Below are 18,689 nucleotides of genomic sequence, written 5' to 3' on the forward strand. Positions count from 1 at the left end.
CCAGGTTCCAGAAGGTAAAAAGTCACGAGGAAGCCTTCGGGCAATTCCTTCCTCGCCACACTCAGGGGGAGGGGCCATCGGCCACCCACCCCCACCCCGGTCCTTCTAGAAGGGAGGCTCAGAAACAAAGCGTGGTGAGTCGTGCTCCCCCTTGTAGAGACAGGGGACCGGCTCATCACCCTCAGCAGCCCCCAAAGCAAGACCTCAGGGCAGTCATTTCTAAGAAGAAAAACCCCTGATGGTCTTGCGCCCAACCTTGTGGGGGTAGCCCCCTCGGGACAGGGTACGTGTATCATCCACTTCGACCCTCCCGATACCCTCACGAAACCTCTCCATTGCCGCCGCCTCTGGTATTTCGGGAGTAAGAGGCTTCCAGCTAAATGTTAGGTGTACCTGCCATAGTCCAGGTCACGGAACACTCGACATCCCCTCAACAGGAAGTGTCAAAATGAATACCCATCTCAGAGAACCTGGCAGTGTGGAAACTTCTGCCAGGTATTTCTATGTGGGTCCTAAGAACAGTAGAAAAAGGCTACAGAATTAAATTTGTTCACCGTCCTCCGCGTTTAAACGGCTTGGTTTCCACTACCGTGAAACCGGAGCAAGCATTTTTACTGTGGAAAGAACTGCAAAATCTCTTGGTCAAAGGGGCCATAGAACATGTTCCCCTTCCAGAGAAAGAGTCAGTTTATTACAGCAGATACTTCCTGGTTCCCAAGAAGGGTGGGGGTTGTGTCCGATCTTAGATCTTTGAGGCTTGAATCACTCAGTCAGGGCGTTCAAGTTCAAGATACTAACTATCAAGATGGTCGTGTCACAAATCCAACATCACGATTGGTTGGTCCCGATCAATCTCATGGACGCATACTTTCATATAGAAATTCTGAAACCCAACACAGGAAGTTCCTGAGGTTCGCTTTCGGGGGCGAAGCCTTCCAATATCAGGTTCTTCCATTCGGCCTGGCCCTATCACCCTGCACATTCACGAAATGCATGGATGCAGCACTGGTTCCTTTGCGACTCCAGGGTATCCGCAATCTGAATTACATAGATGACTGGCTGATACTAGCACAGTCTCAAGAACTGGCAGTTCATCACAGTTCAGTTCGTCTTAGCTCATCTGGTTTCTCTGGGTCTGAGACTCAACGTCAAAAAGAGCATTCTCTCTCCCACTCATGGAATTACCTATCTGGGCATTGTATGGAATTAGATCACGATGTGGGCACAATTGTCTCCCGTTTGAATCGTGTCCATTCAGAACACCCTGAGCAAAGTCAGGCTAGGCCAAGGTTGCACTGTTCGTCAGTATCAACGAATACTAGGTCTCATGGCATCTGCGTCCTCGGTGATCCCTTTGGGCCTTCTGCACATGAGACCTTTTCAGTTGTGTCTCAAAGCCAGGGGATTTCATCCAAGGGCCAGTCCCCTAAGGCTAATAAGGGTTTCTATGTGGTTCAGACCCCAGTTCCTTACTTTGGGTCCCACTCTAGGTGCGTCTTGCCATCGCAAGTTGCTAATGACAGACGCCTCCCTGACGGGCTAGGAAGCAGTCTTAAGTGGTCGTCCAGCTAAAGGGGAATGGGAGGGTCATCAGCTCGATTGGCACATCAACTGCCTTGAGGTGATGACTGTATTTCTGGCCCTGAAATACTTCCTCCAGCATTTGAGAGGCTGCCATATCCTGGTGCGGGTGGACAACACAGCAGCAGTCTCTTACATAAATCATCAAGGAGGTCTACGTTTAAGCCACACTGAACACCCTGGATGCCTGAACGTGGGAGCAGATTTTTGTCCAGACAGAAAATACCTACGGGGGAGTGGAAACTCCACCCCGAGGTAGTGGAGCAAATCTGGGTGAGATTTTACAGGGCAGAAGTGGACCTCTATACCTCTCAACAGACAGCAGCTGTGGAACCTTCATGTCTGGCCCAACTGAGGGACACTGGGCTTTCACCTGAATTTATCAAGACTATTCTAAGCGCTAGGGCTCCCTCTTCTAGAAGAAGTTACACCAATAAATGGGGTGTCTTTGAAAGATGGTGCAGTGCACATAATGCAGATCCAGTTAACTGCCAGATTGCTTTAGTTCTGGACTTTCTGCAGGAAAAATTGTCAGCAGGCACATGCCCCGCCACTCTCAGTGTTTAAGTGGCCTCTCTATCGGCTTGCCATGCCTTGATTGACGGGTTGCCGTTGGGGAGACATCCTCTTCTCGCTCGTTTTGTTTGTGCAGCCATGCGACTGTGACCTCTTGCTAGGACCAGGATCCCTTCATGGGACTTAGCAATAGTCCTTGAGGGTCTGGTTGAGACCACCTTCGAACCTCTAGAGTCAGCGTCTGATAAACTTCTGACTCTCAAGATGTTTTTTTCTTATGGCAATTACTTCTCTAAAAAAAATTGGGGATCTACAGGCTCTGTCTGTCTTGCCAGCCTGCTTAGATTTTGCCCCAGGAATGGCTAAAGCAATTTTGGCACCCTCATCCTGACCACCTGCCTAAGGTTCCTTTCTCGACATCCATGTACATCCGGTCACTCTCAAAGCCTTCTGCTCCTCGCCGCTTACAACGCAGGAAGGAAAGACTTCACGGACTTTGTCCAGTCTGTGCCCTTCAGACTTATGTCCACCGCACTAGCCAGTCGCGTAAGTCAGGGCAACTTTTTGTTTGCCATGGGGGCCGCAACAGGGGGGCGGCTGCCAGCAAGCAGACTATGTCGCATTGGGTGAGGGACGCTATTGCCCTGGCCTACGAGGCACGGTCAAATTTCGCCAATAGGTATCAGGGCTCACTCTACCAGAGGGGTCACCTCCTCTAAAGTCTTGGCTAGAGGTGTCCCTCTGTAGCATGTTTGTGATGCGGCAGATTGGTCGGTCTGAGACCTCTCGCACTCTTGTGAACACAACTTCACAACCGTAAGGGGTCCGGACAGCCACACTGCAGCGGCGTGGGTATTCTCGTTCCCAAAGCGCTAAATCAGTGCAGCATCAAAGTGTAGCTTTTTGACAGGGAACATCTCGGGTTATTTAACTGTAACGCCTGTTCCCTGATAAAAGCGTAACGAGATGCTGTGCTTCATTGCCACACTGGGATGCCCCAGGACTGCTCTTCAGACAAAATACCTGATGATGCACCAGTGACGCATCTATTTATAGCCCTGCCACAGGTGCATCCAATGATGTCGCCAGCAGAGGCTATAAATTCTGGTCAATTTAATTGACGTGTTGCACACATATTCACAGCTGGTCACACCTAAAGTTGTTCCCAAAGCACTAAACCAATGGAGTGGTGGTGGTGTAGTGGTCTAAGCACATAACTGGTAAACTGGTAATCAGAGGGATGCTGGTTCAAGCCCCACAGCCACCACCATTGTGGCCTTAAGCAAGGCACTTGACTCCAGGTTGCTCCAGGGGGATTGTCCCTGTAATAAGGGCTCTGTAAGTCGCTTTGGATAAAAGTGTCTGCCAAATGCATAAATGTAAATGTAAATCAGCGCAGCATCTCGTTCCGCTTTTATCAGGGAACAGGGGTTACAGTTAAGAAACCAGAGACGTTACACATGACCCTCATAGTTTAACTCTTAACTATATTTACTATAAATTATTACACATAGTAAAACTGTATTTAGTACAATACTTTTTACAGATATTTATATTCCAAATCAAAGACAAATAAGACACCACTTATAGTCTGATTCTGATGCATATGCTAAGAATATAAATTGAGCACCATGACAAAACCTTGGCATTTGGCTTGTGAAAACATTTAAAACAAGTCAAGCCTTGGATTAATTTATTTGTTAGTAAATTATGAGAAACTTTCAAAGATTTCAATTTGATTCCTATATCTCTAGGCAATCGGCTTAAATTCAACCAGAGCAAACAGTGGGCAGACACTGCTTCAAGGCTGTTTGTGTATCTTGTTTACACATTGAGAGGAAGCAGCTTGAATAAGGACAGTGCACAACAAACTATTACATTCTGGTAGAGTTCCTGTATTAGCCATTAGTGCTTATATTCAAAAACATCTCAATATCCTGGCCTCTCTGGTTGCTCTCTCCACAAATACAGCACAAACAAATTCCAGCATATACAAACATAATTCCACATAATTTGCAAGCTAGATGTAGTCTACATCTACTCAGATAGCAGAGTGATATGAACATGCTAAAATGTTATATATATATATACAATAACAGATGACTAAAATACTGAATTGCTGTCTCAGTTATTAGTTAACTCATTTGTGTGCTTTATATACTTGTGTTTGTGTGTGCCATGGAGACTTCCAGGCTGGTTTTGTTTGTTTTGTCTGAAACAAATTCTGCCATGCAAACACATTTACACACATACTTGCTCACTAACAGCCTTATCCAAAACACACACTCACTCTCACACACACACACATGCACGCACGCACGCATGCACACACGCACTTGTTTTTATATCATTGTGGGGACTCTCCATAGACTTCCAAACATTTTATGGATTTTATACCGATCGAACGATAATTTCTATCTCTTAAACCTATCCCTAGACCACACAGAAACCTTTTTTATATTTATAAAAAAAAAAACATTTATTATTTTTACTAAGCCATTTCCCTCATGGGGACTGCTGTCTGGGCCCAACAATGTAGGTGATCTCAGGTTTTAATATCATTGTGGAGACATTTGGTCCCCACAACGTTGGATAAACACACACACACAAACACACACACACAAGAAATTATGAATTGGGAATCCAGTAATCACAAATGCCAAGAAAAGTCATGGAAAAAATTGTTGTTCATGATACCTAATGCATTAACTGATGTTTCTCTTATTGCAATGTGTAACAACAAAATCAGCATTTAATAATAATGCCTATAGTATGCTCATTCAATCAAGTAGTGTGCACACTGATCACATTGAGCTGAGTGGCATTTTAGCATTCCTGAGACACATGACCTAGTGAATAGAAGTGTTTGTGTTCTGTGCTGACCCCAGAAAATCTAATTATGTAAGAGATAAGATGACATACCTCATTCCCAAACATGTGCTCAGAGCAACCCAAGAGTCTGCATGACCCCTGACACTCCCGTGATAGAAGCAATGATCCTGGAGATGGAAAGAGCAAAAAAGATAATATGAAGGAAAGAAAAATCACAGGCAGAAGCAGATATTAAAGGTGGCAGTTTGAAGAACAGACTGGTGTCGAGGTTAAAGGTGCACTCAGTCATTTTATGTTTGTGTTATGTTTAGTGATATGGCAGTTGTCTATGACTAATGTCCATCGTGTCAGATTTACTTAAATTATGAGACAACATCTGGGAGGTTTTACTCTGAGCTGTTCACAACATCCACTTGGAAATTATTTACTTCTATGACAAAGCCAAAATGGATCCATATGCAGCTTTGTTGCTAATGACACCAACATATTGTGCAGGTTCCCAACTACCTGAAGCCACTTCCATTTTAGGTATTTTAACATGATTTATTTTTTAACATGACAGCTTTTATTTGAGAGTCCTGCGGAGAGTTTTTACAAGTCAGAAACTCATTTAAGTAATTACGATTTGATGAACGTATCATTGCAATGACATCTAGCAGCATGGATGCTGCATCAGGCAAAAGCAACAGTTTTCGCAAACTGATACCATTGGAGAAATGCGCTATTCCCAGTCAGCCATAATAAATTAATTTCCACTAGTAATAGTCTGTGATAATGAGTTACAGAGACCGTTGGCGACAAGAGGTGTTCATGACGAGCGACATGACAAAGTTGAAAAAAGTTATACAAATGACGAGTGAAATTCAGGAGCAACTAGTAAACAAAGCAGAATATGGAGCTTTGATCATGGATATCTGCTTTACATTTGCTACGTGCCTTAAACCAAATGCTGAACATCTTTAGAAGAGTTGATGTCACTAACCTGGCAAACTTGGGCTAATTCTGTGTTTATTTAGTACTCAAACCTATTTAGTACTAGAACCTTCTTAACTCGACTTGTGCTTCCATCCGGACCAGCGCAAACTAGGCTTTTGGAAATCCTGTAGAAGTCAGCCAATCAGATTGGACTGACTGGACTTAGAAAGCGTTTCCAATTTTGTGTGCTATAATCATCAGACGTTTAGTACCATGCCGTCTGAGGCTGAGACTACGGGGAATGAAATGAGAACCACGCCTTTTGAGTTGTCAAAAAAAAGAAAAGAAAAAAGCTCCTGGATTCTGTGCTTGGCACATGCAGTGCACCTGAGAAGAGTGAAGACTGAAGAGGGCCTTCTCTGGGAGGTCAGTTTTTGACTGCCCGCATGCATAAAGGTAAGGATATCTTACAGTAGCATTATTATAACCTTAATTGGCTGAAATGACGACATGTCAAGCTTGGGACAATTAATTAGCCTGATAAGGTATAGTTTTTATTAGCAACGCTAGCCATCACAATTTGGATGTAATGTTAGATGTTCACGTTATTTCCATGGAGTCTAACGTTAGCTAGCATACTTGTTATTACGAATTCCACTTGTATAATGTTACTGACGTTAGGGCTCTGGGACTACACTTTTAACATTACTAACGTTACAATTTTGACACAAGTTGAGCTCTTCACGCCAAAGTGCCAACTTAATGTTAACATTAGCCCTTGATGTTTCCATTTTCTTTATGCTAAGATATTATTAGCCAGGCTAATACTGTCATAACAACAACATAATTAAACAGTTTGCTTTTGGCTTTGTTTTGGAACAAGAAACAAATTCATGAGACAACGGTGTAGACATTTAGCTAAAATGGACCTACGTTACTTGTGATGTAGTTAAATTGTTCCATTTGATTTGTCAGTTGTTGTGCATATTGTGTTTTTTGTTTTGTTTGATGAACTTTATTGTATAGTAGATGCAATGCACTTTAATCAAATTTTGGACCTGGCTCGCACTCTCTTGACTTTTTTGTATTTACTTTTTTAAGTGCCCTGAACTGATGCCCCCTTACATTGCTTTTGTAGCAGTAAGATTACATTAATTCTAGGGTGAGTTTTTCCCTATATCCTCATGCTAAAATTGACTGTAAATCTACATTTTAAAGCTGATATTTATAAAAATCTCTTCACAGGATGGCATGCCACTGGACCCCCATAGGAGGTTCACATATTTGTCACCTTTTTCACACCTGATGAGTTTGCAACCCTGTCCCACACTAATATGTTTTCATTTGAAAAAGCAAAGAAATATTTACGATTCTCATCTACAATAAAACAGCATTTTCCTCCTCCGAATGCTCTTCAAATCCACATACTTTGGAAAATTATGAGTTTTCAAACTAAAATGGATTTGAGTAGACTAAAGCTGTATAAAGGTCCTACATCATGTGGCCTAAAGTGGGGCAGCTGTGGCTCAGGTGATAGAGTGGGTTTGCTACTAATCGCAGGGTTGGCATTCGCAGTTTGATTCCTGGCCCACATGGCTCCACATGCCAAAGTGTCCTTGGGCAAGACACTGAACCCCAAGTTGCTCCCAATGGCAGGCTAGTGCCTTGCATGGTAGCTCTGCCATCATTGGTGTGTGAGTGTGTGGGTGAATGAGTCACAGTGTAAAGCACTTTGAAAACTGCTAAGGTTAAAAAAGCACTATATAAGTGCAGACCATTTACCATTTAAAGCTGTATAAAGCTGCCTAAATCACTTCTAATTTCACAGTTAGAATTTTCTGACGAATTCTACTGATCTTTTTTATTTTTTTTATTTTGGATAGATGTTATTCAGTATTTCATCAGCTGGACCAGGGCTGGACTGGTAATCAGGCATACCGGGCATTTTCCCGGTGGGCCGACACACTTTTGGGGGATCAGGGGCGTATTGGGCATCGGGAGAACCAAGTGGGCCGGTGGTTCGGCCGCTGAACGTGCCGAATGAGCCGCTGCGAAAAGGACAGCCTCAGTTACTTTAATTTATGTTTGGTATTTTTGCCCTGCTTTGTTTTGTATTATTGGTCAGTTAGTTTATCTTTGATTAAACTCCTGTATTTGGGTTCTACATCCCCTGTTGTCAGTCTCCCTGTTCCAACCTACCCGACAGTGGTAGCCCAGTTCCATGTAAAATAAAAATGCTTTTAGTCTTAGTGGGTGTACATTTTTTATTACTATTATTTAAATACAAGTAATTTCTGCATATAATCTTTTAACAGGAAAGAAATTACAGAGTTCCCCTGTAACTGTTCATAAACTGAGTGAAACAAATTTAATTGAACATTTCATTGGTAGTAAAAGATCTAAATCTGTATATTACAATCACATTTTGTTTTTGACTTTACTGGGCTTAAGTCTACCAATTTGTGGCTACAGTACCAAGAGGAAAAAATAAAAGTAAAACCTCCCTTCCAGAGTTTGAAAACCTCTGGAAATTATCACTCCATTTAACTCAACTAAATCAGATCCAAACTATGTACAAGTGATATTCTTTCAGCTATTTAAAAGGCTTCCATGAACAGTCAGACCATAAAATTAGATCATTTATTTGAACAGACAGGATGCAAAAGAGGGATGGTCAAGCACCTTAGACACGCAAATCAATTGTCTCTGAAGACAACAGCCGGGAATCTCGCCTGCCCAGCAGTTGATTAAGAAGATAGAAGATCTAAAGGAGCTGCATATGTCAGGATATAGTTGCAAGCATTTATATACTGTATGTGTATATATATATATATATATATATATATATATATATATATATATATATATATATATATATTTTCTGAACCTAATTAATGAAAGAAGCAGCAGTACTTCCTCTTCTCATTGCCAGTGTTTCCTTTATGTCTGTCGTTGTCAGTGCGATCAAAACTGCCCACCATTTATATACAAATTCATACCATGCCAATGTTTCATGCCATCACAGACAATATTTTCACCTCCAATAACTGGAACTAAGACATAATAATGTGAAGCCTGCACGCTGACAGTTTAATCTTCCTGCTGTAGGACACATGAGTATTAGATTTTTTTTTTATTTGATTGGACTTACGGTTTGCTTTTGACCCTTTTTTTTTTTCTTTTTTTTTAAGTTAAAGAGTTTAGTTAAACAAAACACTAAAGCTGTGTTAGTGTGGGTATCAAAAAAAAAAAAAAAAACTTTTTATTATATACAAATAACCAACAGCCTTAAGGCTAAGTCCCTGTTATTTCCCCTTTTCAGATGTTTGAAGTCAGAATCAGGGCCGGTTCTATTGGTGGGGGGTGGGGGCATTGCCCCCAAGTGCAAGACAAGCAATGAATCTTAAAAAGCAATTCTTTATTCTGCCCCTCATGCCTCCTTCGCATGAACAATCATAAAATAAAATTGTTGCTGCACAACGTTTGGTAATTTGTATTTGTGATAAACATATTGTGTAACTATTAGTCTAGCGGTAACATTTTCATTTAGAAAGTGAGGGAACCTGGGTTCAAATCCTGACATAACTTTCTATTTTAAATAATAACTTTTTATTATTTTTATTAATCAAGTGAAAAGAGCACAAAAGGACACAATGGACATTTTAATAATAGGCTAAATCATGTAAAGTTGTAAAGTGTGTAAAGTGTGTAAAACATTATACAGTAAAATAAGAGTCCCTAATGTCTGCCATGTTATTGTTCTTAAACTGCAGTTGAAGTTGTGTGGTTCACTTTAGATTTAATGGCTCTAAAACTGCCAATAGTTAGTTTATTAATAGAGGGATCACAGGATGTGGGAAAACAAATAATTTGTGGGTCTAATGCATGTACTGTATGCACGAGTGTATTATACAGTTCAACAGTAATTTTTTTTTACATTACAGTATACCTATTTTATATCAATGTCCCCATTCTAAATCATCTAGAACTTGTATAAAGTGAATCCCTTTACTGATTTTACCTAGATCGAATGACCCTGTTACAACAGGGAGCGAGCCGTGTGCTGTGATCTCGCCAGTAGCTAAAGCACACTGCTCATTCCTTTGAAAAGCCCTTTGTGTGTTAGTGCCCAGTGGTGAGCTTTACACCCATCCTGTGCAGCTCTCTCAAGGGGGCAGCTGGAAGCCGCTAAAAGGGCTAAAAAATAATCAGGGGTGTGACTTCCCTCCCATCAACCCTTGTCAAGTGATGGAAATGCAATTTCAAAGCTCAGAGCTTGTGTAGGGACTGCAAGTGGATTTGGGATCTTTCATAACAGTCTGGAAAGGCAGATTATGGCTGAAGGGATGCATGGTACGGAGCAAGACTGTTTTGCAATGAACAGTCATTGTGAAAAATCGAGTAATTTTGATGAATATTTCTAGTCACAAATACTAATATCAAGTTGTACTCTGGTTGAGGTGTGAAGTGCGAGGTCTAATCGAGTCATATTTAACGGCAGCATATACTGTACTGTAGGTGACATGTTTTCACAACTTTCTGCAAGAGATAGCACTAAATGATCATGAAATCTGCCTTCTGCAGCTAAAATATATCATAATGGAACCTTCAAAGCCTTTTAATTCACTCATAAACAATGTTTTGCAAGAATCAAAATTAGGGAGAGAATTCATATAAAAAATATATCCCTACTGGCAGCATTAGACTGTTTTAATGGATACATTGTATAAAGGACTTTATGTGGGTTTTGGGAGTTCAAGAATGTTTAGAGGCTTGGTCATGCCATGTGGCAGCACATGTGAGAATGTTAACCTAAGTTAACATTACTGTAATGTGAAAATATTATTGTATTTTATTTCAATTTAAAGAATCACAGTATGGTAGAAGTATATACATTATGGTAGTATTTGTTGTTTTACCCTTGAGCTGATTTAATTATATTACAGTATTTGTAATTATTACAGTATAGGAATGTATGGGGATAACGTGCTTTTACACAAACTGTTCAATTGATTTATATATACATATACATTTGTAGTCAGAAGTGTACATACACTTAGGCTTAAGTCATTCAAACTAATTTAACCACTCCACAGATTTAATTTTAGCAAACTATAGTTTTGGCAAGTCATTTAGGACAACTTTCCAAAAATTGTTTACAGACAGATTGTTTCACTTTTAATTAACTATATCACAATTCTAGTGGGTTAGAAAGGGTTTAAAGGGTTAGTTCACCCAAAAATGAAAATGATCCCATAATCTACTCACCCTTAAGCCATCCTAGTTGTATATGACTTTCTTCTTTCAGCCAAACACAATCGGAGTTATATAAAAAAAATATCCTGTCTTAGCTTTTTAAGGGGAGTATGTATAAACTTCTAACAAACGTGGAGCCAGTTCTGTCGCATAAGATCTAAAAAATTCAGTGGCAAAGCCACCTGGCCCCGGAGCCTTGCCTGTAGGTAAGGCCTTTATTACACATCAAACTCCTTCAAGGTTATCTCAGAATCAAGAGATTTGTTTTGCTCAGTCATCAATTTAGGGAGATCTAATGGTTCCACAAAGTTTCTAATATCTTCATCAGTAGATGGAGATGTGGAACTATAAAGATCAAGATATAATTCTTTAAAAGCATTATTAATATCAGAGGCCAAGGTAAAAATTTCACCACCAGCAGATTTCACTGAGGGAATGGTAGAAAATGACTCTCTCTTCTTTATATATCTAGCCAAAAGCTTCCCTGCCTAAAAATATGACTGTCTTGCCTCAAAAAACCAAAACTCTACCTTCCGCATCAAAATAGTATTATATCCGTATATCAATTGGGTCAATTCTCTGAGGCCATCAGACGACATTCGGCACTTCAGCTCTGTCTCGGCACTTTTAATATTCCCTTCCAACTCTACGAGTTCTCGTGCTTTGGACTTTTTTATGAATGAGGCATACTGTATGATCCGACCCCTAAGAACTGCCTCAAGTGCCTCCCAAACCATGCCCACAGAGGATACTAAGGACCAGTTGGTCTCCATATAAACATTGATTTCAGACTTTAACATTTGTTGGAAATCAGGATTTTGCAAAAGGGATACATTAAAGCACTATCGACTATATGATTTATTTTTCTCCATATGTGGCAACACCTCTAAACTCACCAGGGCGTGATCTGAGACTGAGATGTTTCCAACTGAGCAATCAACAACAGATGAAATGAGTGACTTAGATATAAAAACAAATCTATTCTAGAATAAATCTTATGGATTTATAAGTATAGTCTCTACCAGATGGGTTTAAAACTCTCCAAAAATCTGTAAGACTAAGATTTTTACACATCCTGTGAAGCGTCAATTTTGCTCTAGGGGGCTTACACACTTGCTTCACTATGATCCTGAGTCTCCTCCCAATATTATATCCTGAGGGGTGCCAGCAGCTTGCAACATCAAGATCTATAAAAAAGCCCTGATCAGCATTAGGTGTGTAAATATTTAAGAATTTCAGCTAAAACAATAATGACTCTTCATAATTTATCTTTAATATGTTTGAGATATTTGTGTGACAGGGCGGAGGGTAGGGCCGGGTCGTGATTCTACACGCCTGGCCCCTTATCAAGCCTCCGAGATGGATAAAGGGATAAAACCGACTGCGGGCGGTGGTACGACAGAGAGAGAGAGTGTTTACGGGCAGCTCTCCGTCATATGTGTGTGTTTGTGTCTTTTGGTTTAAGTTCTTAATTACATATAATTTAAAGTCGGTTCTTGCCTCCTCCTTTCCATAACTCCCATTATATTGAAGGAGGAGGGATACACCATAGTGGAGTTCACGCTGCTAACATCTACCCCAATGGAGCAGCCGCGGCCATCTCCTGGGGGACGGAGGAGCCCGGCCGCCTGGAAGCAGAGGAATGGCCACTGACCGCGAGGGGAGAAGGGGCTCCTAGCCAACCGCCTGGAGTGGTCAGGGCCGCTGCCAGGGGCAGAGTGAGACCCCTACCAGCCGCTAAACATGGCGGGGTTAAGAGAGGACCTCCGACCACGAGTGGGGAGGGGCCTCCCGGCCGACCGCCTGGAGCAAGAGAACCGCTGCCAGGGGCGGGGGAGACCCCATCTGTTCCCCAAGAACTCGGTGGGGTGTTCCATCCACCAGGGGCTGGAGGACTGCCTCCAATCTTCCCGGGGAGGCACGGCTGTCATCCATTAGAGGGTGGAGGAGTGGCCGAGGACCAAGCTACGGCGTATCGGAGAACCGGCAAATAAGAGTTTTTTTTCCCATGGCGGAGGGCGGCGGGCGGGCCGGGTCGTGATTTTACACACCCGGTCACTTATAAGGCTAAACAAGCCTCAGAGAGGGATAAAGGCCGACTGCGGACGGTGATGCGACAGAGAGGGAACGTTTATGGGCAGCTGTCTATCCTATGTGTGTTTGTGTCTTTTGGTTTTTGTTCTTTATTGAAATATAATTTATATTGTCAAGCCGGTTCTCGCCTCCTCCTTTCCATTGAACTGCTTTACATACATTATATAATATATATATATATATATATATATATATATATATATATATATATATATATATATATATATATATATATTTTTTTTTTTTTTGGTATAGATATGACCCAAACTCTGAGATTCACCCACATAAATTATACATTAACAGTATTCAGTAAGGTTCTATTTGTTGACATGAGTCAGCATGTAACATTATGTAACAAACTGAGAGAAATAGAGAAGGAACAAGAGACAAATGAACAAAAAGAGACACACAAGAAAGAGAGAGAGAGAGTGAGAGACTCCTGCTTACAGTGTGATTGCTGGTTTGGGTGACGGGGAGGCCATTTTCATAGTGAGTCTCTGAGAAGTCACGACCCAGCAGCTCCCTAAGAGAAACAAAAAGTTAAAAAGCTGTAGCTCTGAAATCTCTGCATACAAATACACATATGAAGGAGGTTTTTCCAATTTTCTATTCCAACTATTATAACATTTTTCATGCAATACTTTCAAGATACAATGTTTGTATATGTGTCAACATTATTCAAATCACCAGCTTGTGAATTACTGCAAACCGTTAACATGAGCCCACTCAGAATGCAGATGTAGTTTTTCCTTCAGAAGCCTCACATGCTTCACAGCATTAGTTCAATAAGGACAATAAAAACATATGATCTCAACTCGCCATCAATCCTGCTCCATCACACCATTCTCTATTGGAAAAAAATCAGGTTGATAAGAGGCCAGGCTTTAGCTGGAGTGTTATTGTGGCTTTGGAAAGGGTGGTTGGTCAGAGCTGTGATCTCGTCAGAGAGGCTATGATTAGAGTGTGTGTGTGTGTGGGGGGGCTTCAGGATGTGAGAACTGACTCAGTAATCAAGTCTATCCATCAGGCCATGCACACAAACAGAGACACACACACACACACACACAGAGGGATACTATACCATTTACAACCATAAATTGAAGTTGTGAAATGTTTAGGGCCAATTTCACTCTGATTGCAGAGCTTAAATGCAGTCCAAAGAGTATGCTTAAAGGGGAAATATGTAATTTCTACACAAATAGCAGCACCAAATGGACCGGCAGGAATTACTGTTCTTAAACAAGCTTCCAGGAAAGTGCCACAGAGTCACGGTACTGTATTTATATTTTTAGGGAAATCAACCTTAATCTTTTCCCTAAAATGATTGCTCCTTACAATTATGAATGGGTAGAAAAAATTATACTTTTCAGGTCACATACATGACAGACAATCTATAGAAGCTATGGAAAAAGAGGACACAGACACTTTCAACTAACTTTCAGAATCTCCTACGAGGTTGTGTGTTTGAGAGCACATTTCTGCAAGACATTCTTTTATTCTATGCTGATCTGAATCCAGTATTCCATGAAATTGCATTGCAAGTTTCATGCTTTTGAAAGCGATGAAGCTCTGACATGACAATACAACTAAAAGACCAGAGGTGAGTCATAAGGACCACCATTTTGGAAAGAGGTGTTGAGGAGCGAGGAATGTGGTAGGAAATGAAAAATCTGGAAACATGCATCAAATCATGACCTTTTACATCCGACAAGAATGAAATGATGGCACATTTTCAATCTGAAGTTGGTGTGGAGATTGCTGCTGAAATGCTGGAATTGGAGAGAGGATGTTGTTGTCTGTGTGTGTGTACGTGTCTATAGAATTTCAATGAGACAACACAGCTGGCAATTTGATTTGTGCATTTATTATGGAGGGAGCACCATAATCTGCACATTCATAAATTACCACTCTGATTTCAACACTTTGTGAGACTCCAACACAATATGGTGGTTGTTTGAAAACTTACAAGCTGGGAATTACAATGCATATTGGCAATATATAACCAATTCTTAACAAGTATTTTTACTTGCTAACAAATTAGAGTCCTGTTTTCACTACTTCTAAAATATGTTTATTTATTGAACACCATACTCTCAAAACATCAAACAGTTCAGAAATGTCTCAATGAAGACAATACAACAAGCATATTGTTTCACTCACAGACCAAGGCTATTTATTGAGTAAAAGTCATGAAGCACAAGAGTTTATAAGTTGTAAACAGATGTGGCTTTTTGTTGCATTTTTGCTTGTAACTTCATGAAACAGAATATACAAATAGCCGATGCCCAAATATGATGCATTGATCTTAAAATAATCTTGGAGAAAATGTGAAGCTACCTCAGATATCTTTTTCATTATCCTGGTGAAAGGTCTCTGGTTACAAAGAGGACCATTCACAACTTTTGTGGATTTTTCTTTAGGTAAAATCAGTTTGTGCTTACTGAAATACGAAACACTGCCCCCAGTGTGCAAATCACAATGTCTTACTTTGCGTATGGCAATTGAAGGGCTAAAATGTGTATTAGATCAGTTGACTGGCTAAAATGGGTGTTGAAGGGCTAAAAGTTGAAGGACTAAAATGGGCATATGGGCACGTGTGAGCTTTATTTTCTGGTGTAATGTCCATGGAGGGGCACCAAAAAACTAAACCTAATCATTTGTGTAGTGAAAATGAGCTAGAGATAGTGTTGTCAAAATACTGGTACTTCGGTACCAAGTCGATTCTAAAATGAAAAAGATGTAGAAATACCAGTGTTTTTGCATTACTGGTAGTACTGAGCACCAACTCTATCCTGTACCAGCACGCAGTATAACTGACACACACCTGCTTTAAAATGCTCACAGGTTATTTTTTGAATGCGTGCTCTGTTACTCCTTTTATACTGAAATGGACAATGAAACAAATTAAAATCTTGACATGTCCTAGTGTGATTTATTAAATCGATAAAGGCAGCAATCTTAGTGTGGATGAGTTGCGTCCTTTAAATTAATGTATATATCCAACCATTCATACACTGGAATCTCCAGAATCATTCACTTTGTATCAGATGACAGAGCAGAGCACTAATCCACTTTAAAGCACATGTTACATGTAGACTATATATTGATATAATTATATTACATCATTTGCGCTTTCATCTCAACTCAACTTTATTCAAATAGCATTTAAAACAACAGAGATAACATCTATATATGAGTAACGCATTATTATCATTTTTATTATCATATTACTTTTAAAAATAACGCTCCCCAAAACTGCCACAAACCCTATCTGTACTGAACTTCTCCTTTAGTCCATCACCCTGCACCTAGACTTACCACAATTTCAACAATAAACACTTTTTAAAGCCTAGTGAACAACCTACTCTATTTGTGTATTGCAATCATGCAAACAAAACAAACTTGCCTATTAGAAAACCTCATATCTACAAGTAAACAACACTCACCACTCAAGCAAATCACTGCAGTAAGCTGCACTCTTCCACCTTGGCCACAATTAGCCACACTGAAAAAGTGGAATATATTTGTAGGTATTGAGGGAAAACACAAAGCCTCTGATAATGCGAGCAAGAATGCATGAGTCACATTTTTTTTGGTTTTAAGTAGGAAACTGAGATGTACGTACTGATCTAACACCCATTTTAGCCCTTCAACTCCTAATTGTAGCTATAATAACAAGCCCTGCAGGTTAAAGGACTGTGACAAATATCACTTACTGAAGCTGTGCACCACAATAGTTGTTCAAGTTTTTTGAGCATTCATGCCCAAGTAACTTTTATGTATCCTAATTAGGCAATAGAGATTGACAGCTCTATCTGCTTTGATGTTCAATTCCACAGAATGAAACTGTGATCAGTTTGTTATAAGTTAAAGTTTGCTTATTGGAGCATGATGGCCATTAAGTACCAAAATCTTTGTTTGCCAGAGCTGTAATCAGTTTGCATAAGAGTCAACTGTCAGTAATGTTTGCATACCGGAGTTAAAGAATGTTATGGGCAATAGTTTTCGATAGCTGAAATCTTTCAATTTGCCCTATCCTAAAAATGACCACATATCTTAGGTAAAAACATGCATAAAGAGACTGCATGTTATAAATGTATTAAGGGTAAGTTTCAAATACAGAAGAGATATATGCAATTAGCTTCGATAGCTCTGTTTGCTCCATCCTGAAGATTCCATCAAAATATGCATAATGGTGTGAATAATAATGTTTCAGTCTTAGAATTGCTTGTCTTAAATGCAGTGTTGGGCAAGCTACTCAAAAAGTTTGGCAAGCTAAGCTACAAACGGCTCAACAGAAAAATGAGTTAAGCTAAGCTAAAATCTACACAAAAAAGAAAGTAGCAAGTTACACTACAAGCTACACACCAAAAGTAGCTTGCTACATCTAAGCTACTTCATATTTTTTCAACCGCAGATGCACGGAGCATACTGTCATAGACAAAGCATCTAAAAGTCTTGTTCACATGATGTTTAACAAATCCTTGGTAGAGTATATTACAGTTTAGTGCAATACAGTATACAGTATGGTGCAATACGTGCCGGAATGTGCACATAAAAAAATCCATGTAAATTAATATTTAGACATGCTACTTATACAAAACTATGTGTTCAGCAGTTCATTTTCATATTTATACTACTACCTCTACAATGGCGTTCAATATGAAAAATCTAACTTTTTACATTTTATTTTTCAGATTTAGACTACTAACTCTACAAACCCATACCCATTTAAACAATTTCATTTGCACATTCCTGTATAAAACACTGCATACATACAGTATACTATTAATCTATATATTCATCTATACAATACAGAAATATAGCAGCTAGACACAGAATTACCGGATATATCATCAGAGGCCAAATTTCGTGTGTGTGTGTGGGCATGTTTATGTGGTTTACAAGGACAATTTTATAGGTTACAAACTGGTAATTACGAGTGTATTATGCTATAAATGTGGTTTATGAGGACATATCTAGTGTTTCCATAATTTAAATAGCTTAAAAAATAACTTAAATGATGTTTTATTGAAAATGTAAAAATACAGAAAGTTTTCTGTGAGGGTTAGGTTTAGGAGTTGTGTTAGGTTTAGGGGATAGAATCCATAGTTTGTACAGTATAAAATCATTATGTCTATGGAAAGTCCTCATAATGATAGGTAGACCAACATGTGTGTGTGCTCGTGCGTGCGTACACATCTGGCTAATAACAATGTGATTTCTGTTGGTATCAGATGGTAATGCCATGGTACTTGGATATACGATTACCATATTTATGTACCATTCTGTATTTGCATGGTGCTTCAAAGTTATTAACAAAATACCATTGTAATTCGCTATATGATAACCATTTTCATATAGCCTATTGTATTAACATAATACAATGGCTGAGGTCCATCAGGACAAAAACCTCACGCCACAAGAACAGTTTCTTCCCATTCGCCACTTGCCTTATCAACAAGGGCCGGTACCCACCCTGACACTCTCCACAC

At 39.9% G+C, this 18,689-nt stretch overlaps 1 protein-coding gene and 1 long non-coding RNA gene across 2 annotated transcripts in view; one reads left to right on the forward strand and one right to left on the reverse strand.

The window, feature by feature from the left end:
* Positions 1–18,689, reverse strand: part of LOC127649319 (disintegrin and metalloproteinase domain-containing protein 33-like) — a 121,707-nt gene that overhangs the window by 45,108 nt on the left and 57,910 nt on the right. Inside the window, exons 4-5 of the mRNA XM_052134377.1 lie at positions 13,642–13,717; positions 5,020–5,096 (exon numbers count right to left, since the gene is read on the reverse strand). Of these exons, the coding sequence (XP_051990337.1) occupies positions 5,020–5,096; positions 13,642–13,717 (153 nt within the window). The remainder of the gene's footprint in view (positions 1–5,019; positions 5,097–13,641; positions 13,718–18,689) is intronic.
* LOC127649330 (uncharacterized) lies at positions 6,146–7,487 on the forward strand. The gene is made up of 3 exons (XR_007971282.1): positions 6,146–6,300; positions 6,946–7,006; positions 7,090–7,487. It is a non-coding gene; the product is annotated as an uncharacterized LOC127649330 (long non-coding RNA).

Source organism: Xyrauchen texanus, chromosome 1 (assembly GCF_025860055.1).
Source record: "Xyrauchen texanus isolate HMW12.3.18 chromosome 1, RBS_HiC_50CHRs, whole genome shotgun sequence".
In the NCBI taxonomy this organism is placed as follows: domain Eukaryota; kingdom Metazoa; phylum Chordata; class Actinopteri; order Cypriniformes; family Catostomidae; genus Xyrauchen; species Xyrauchen texanus.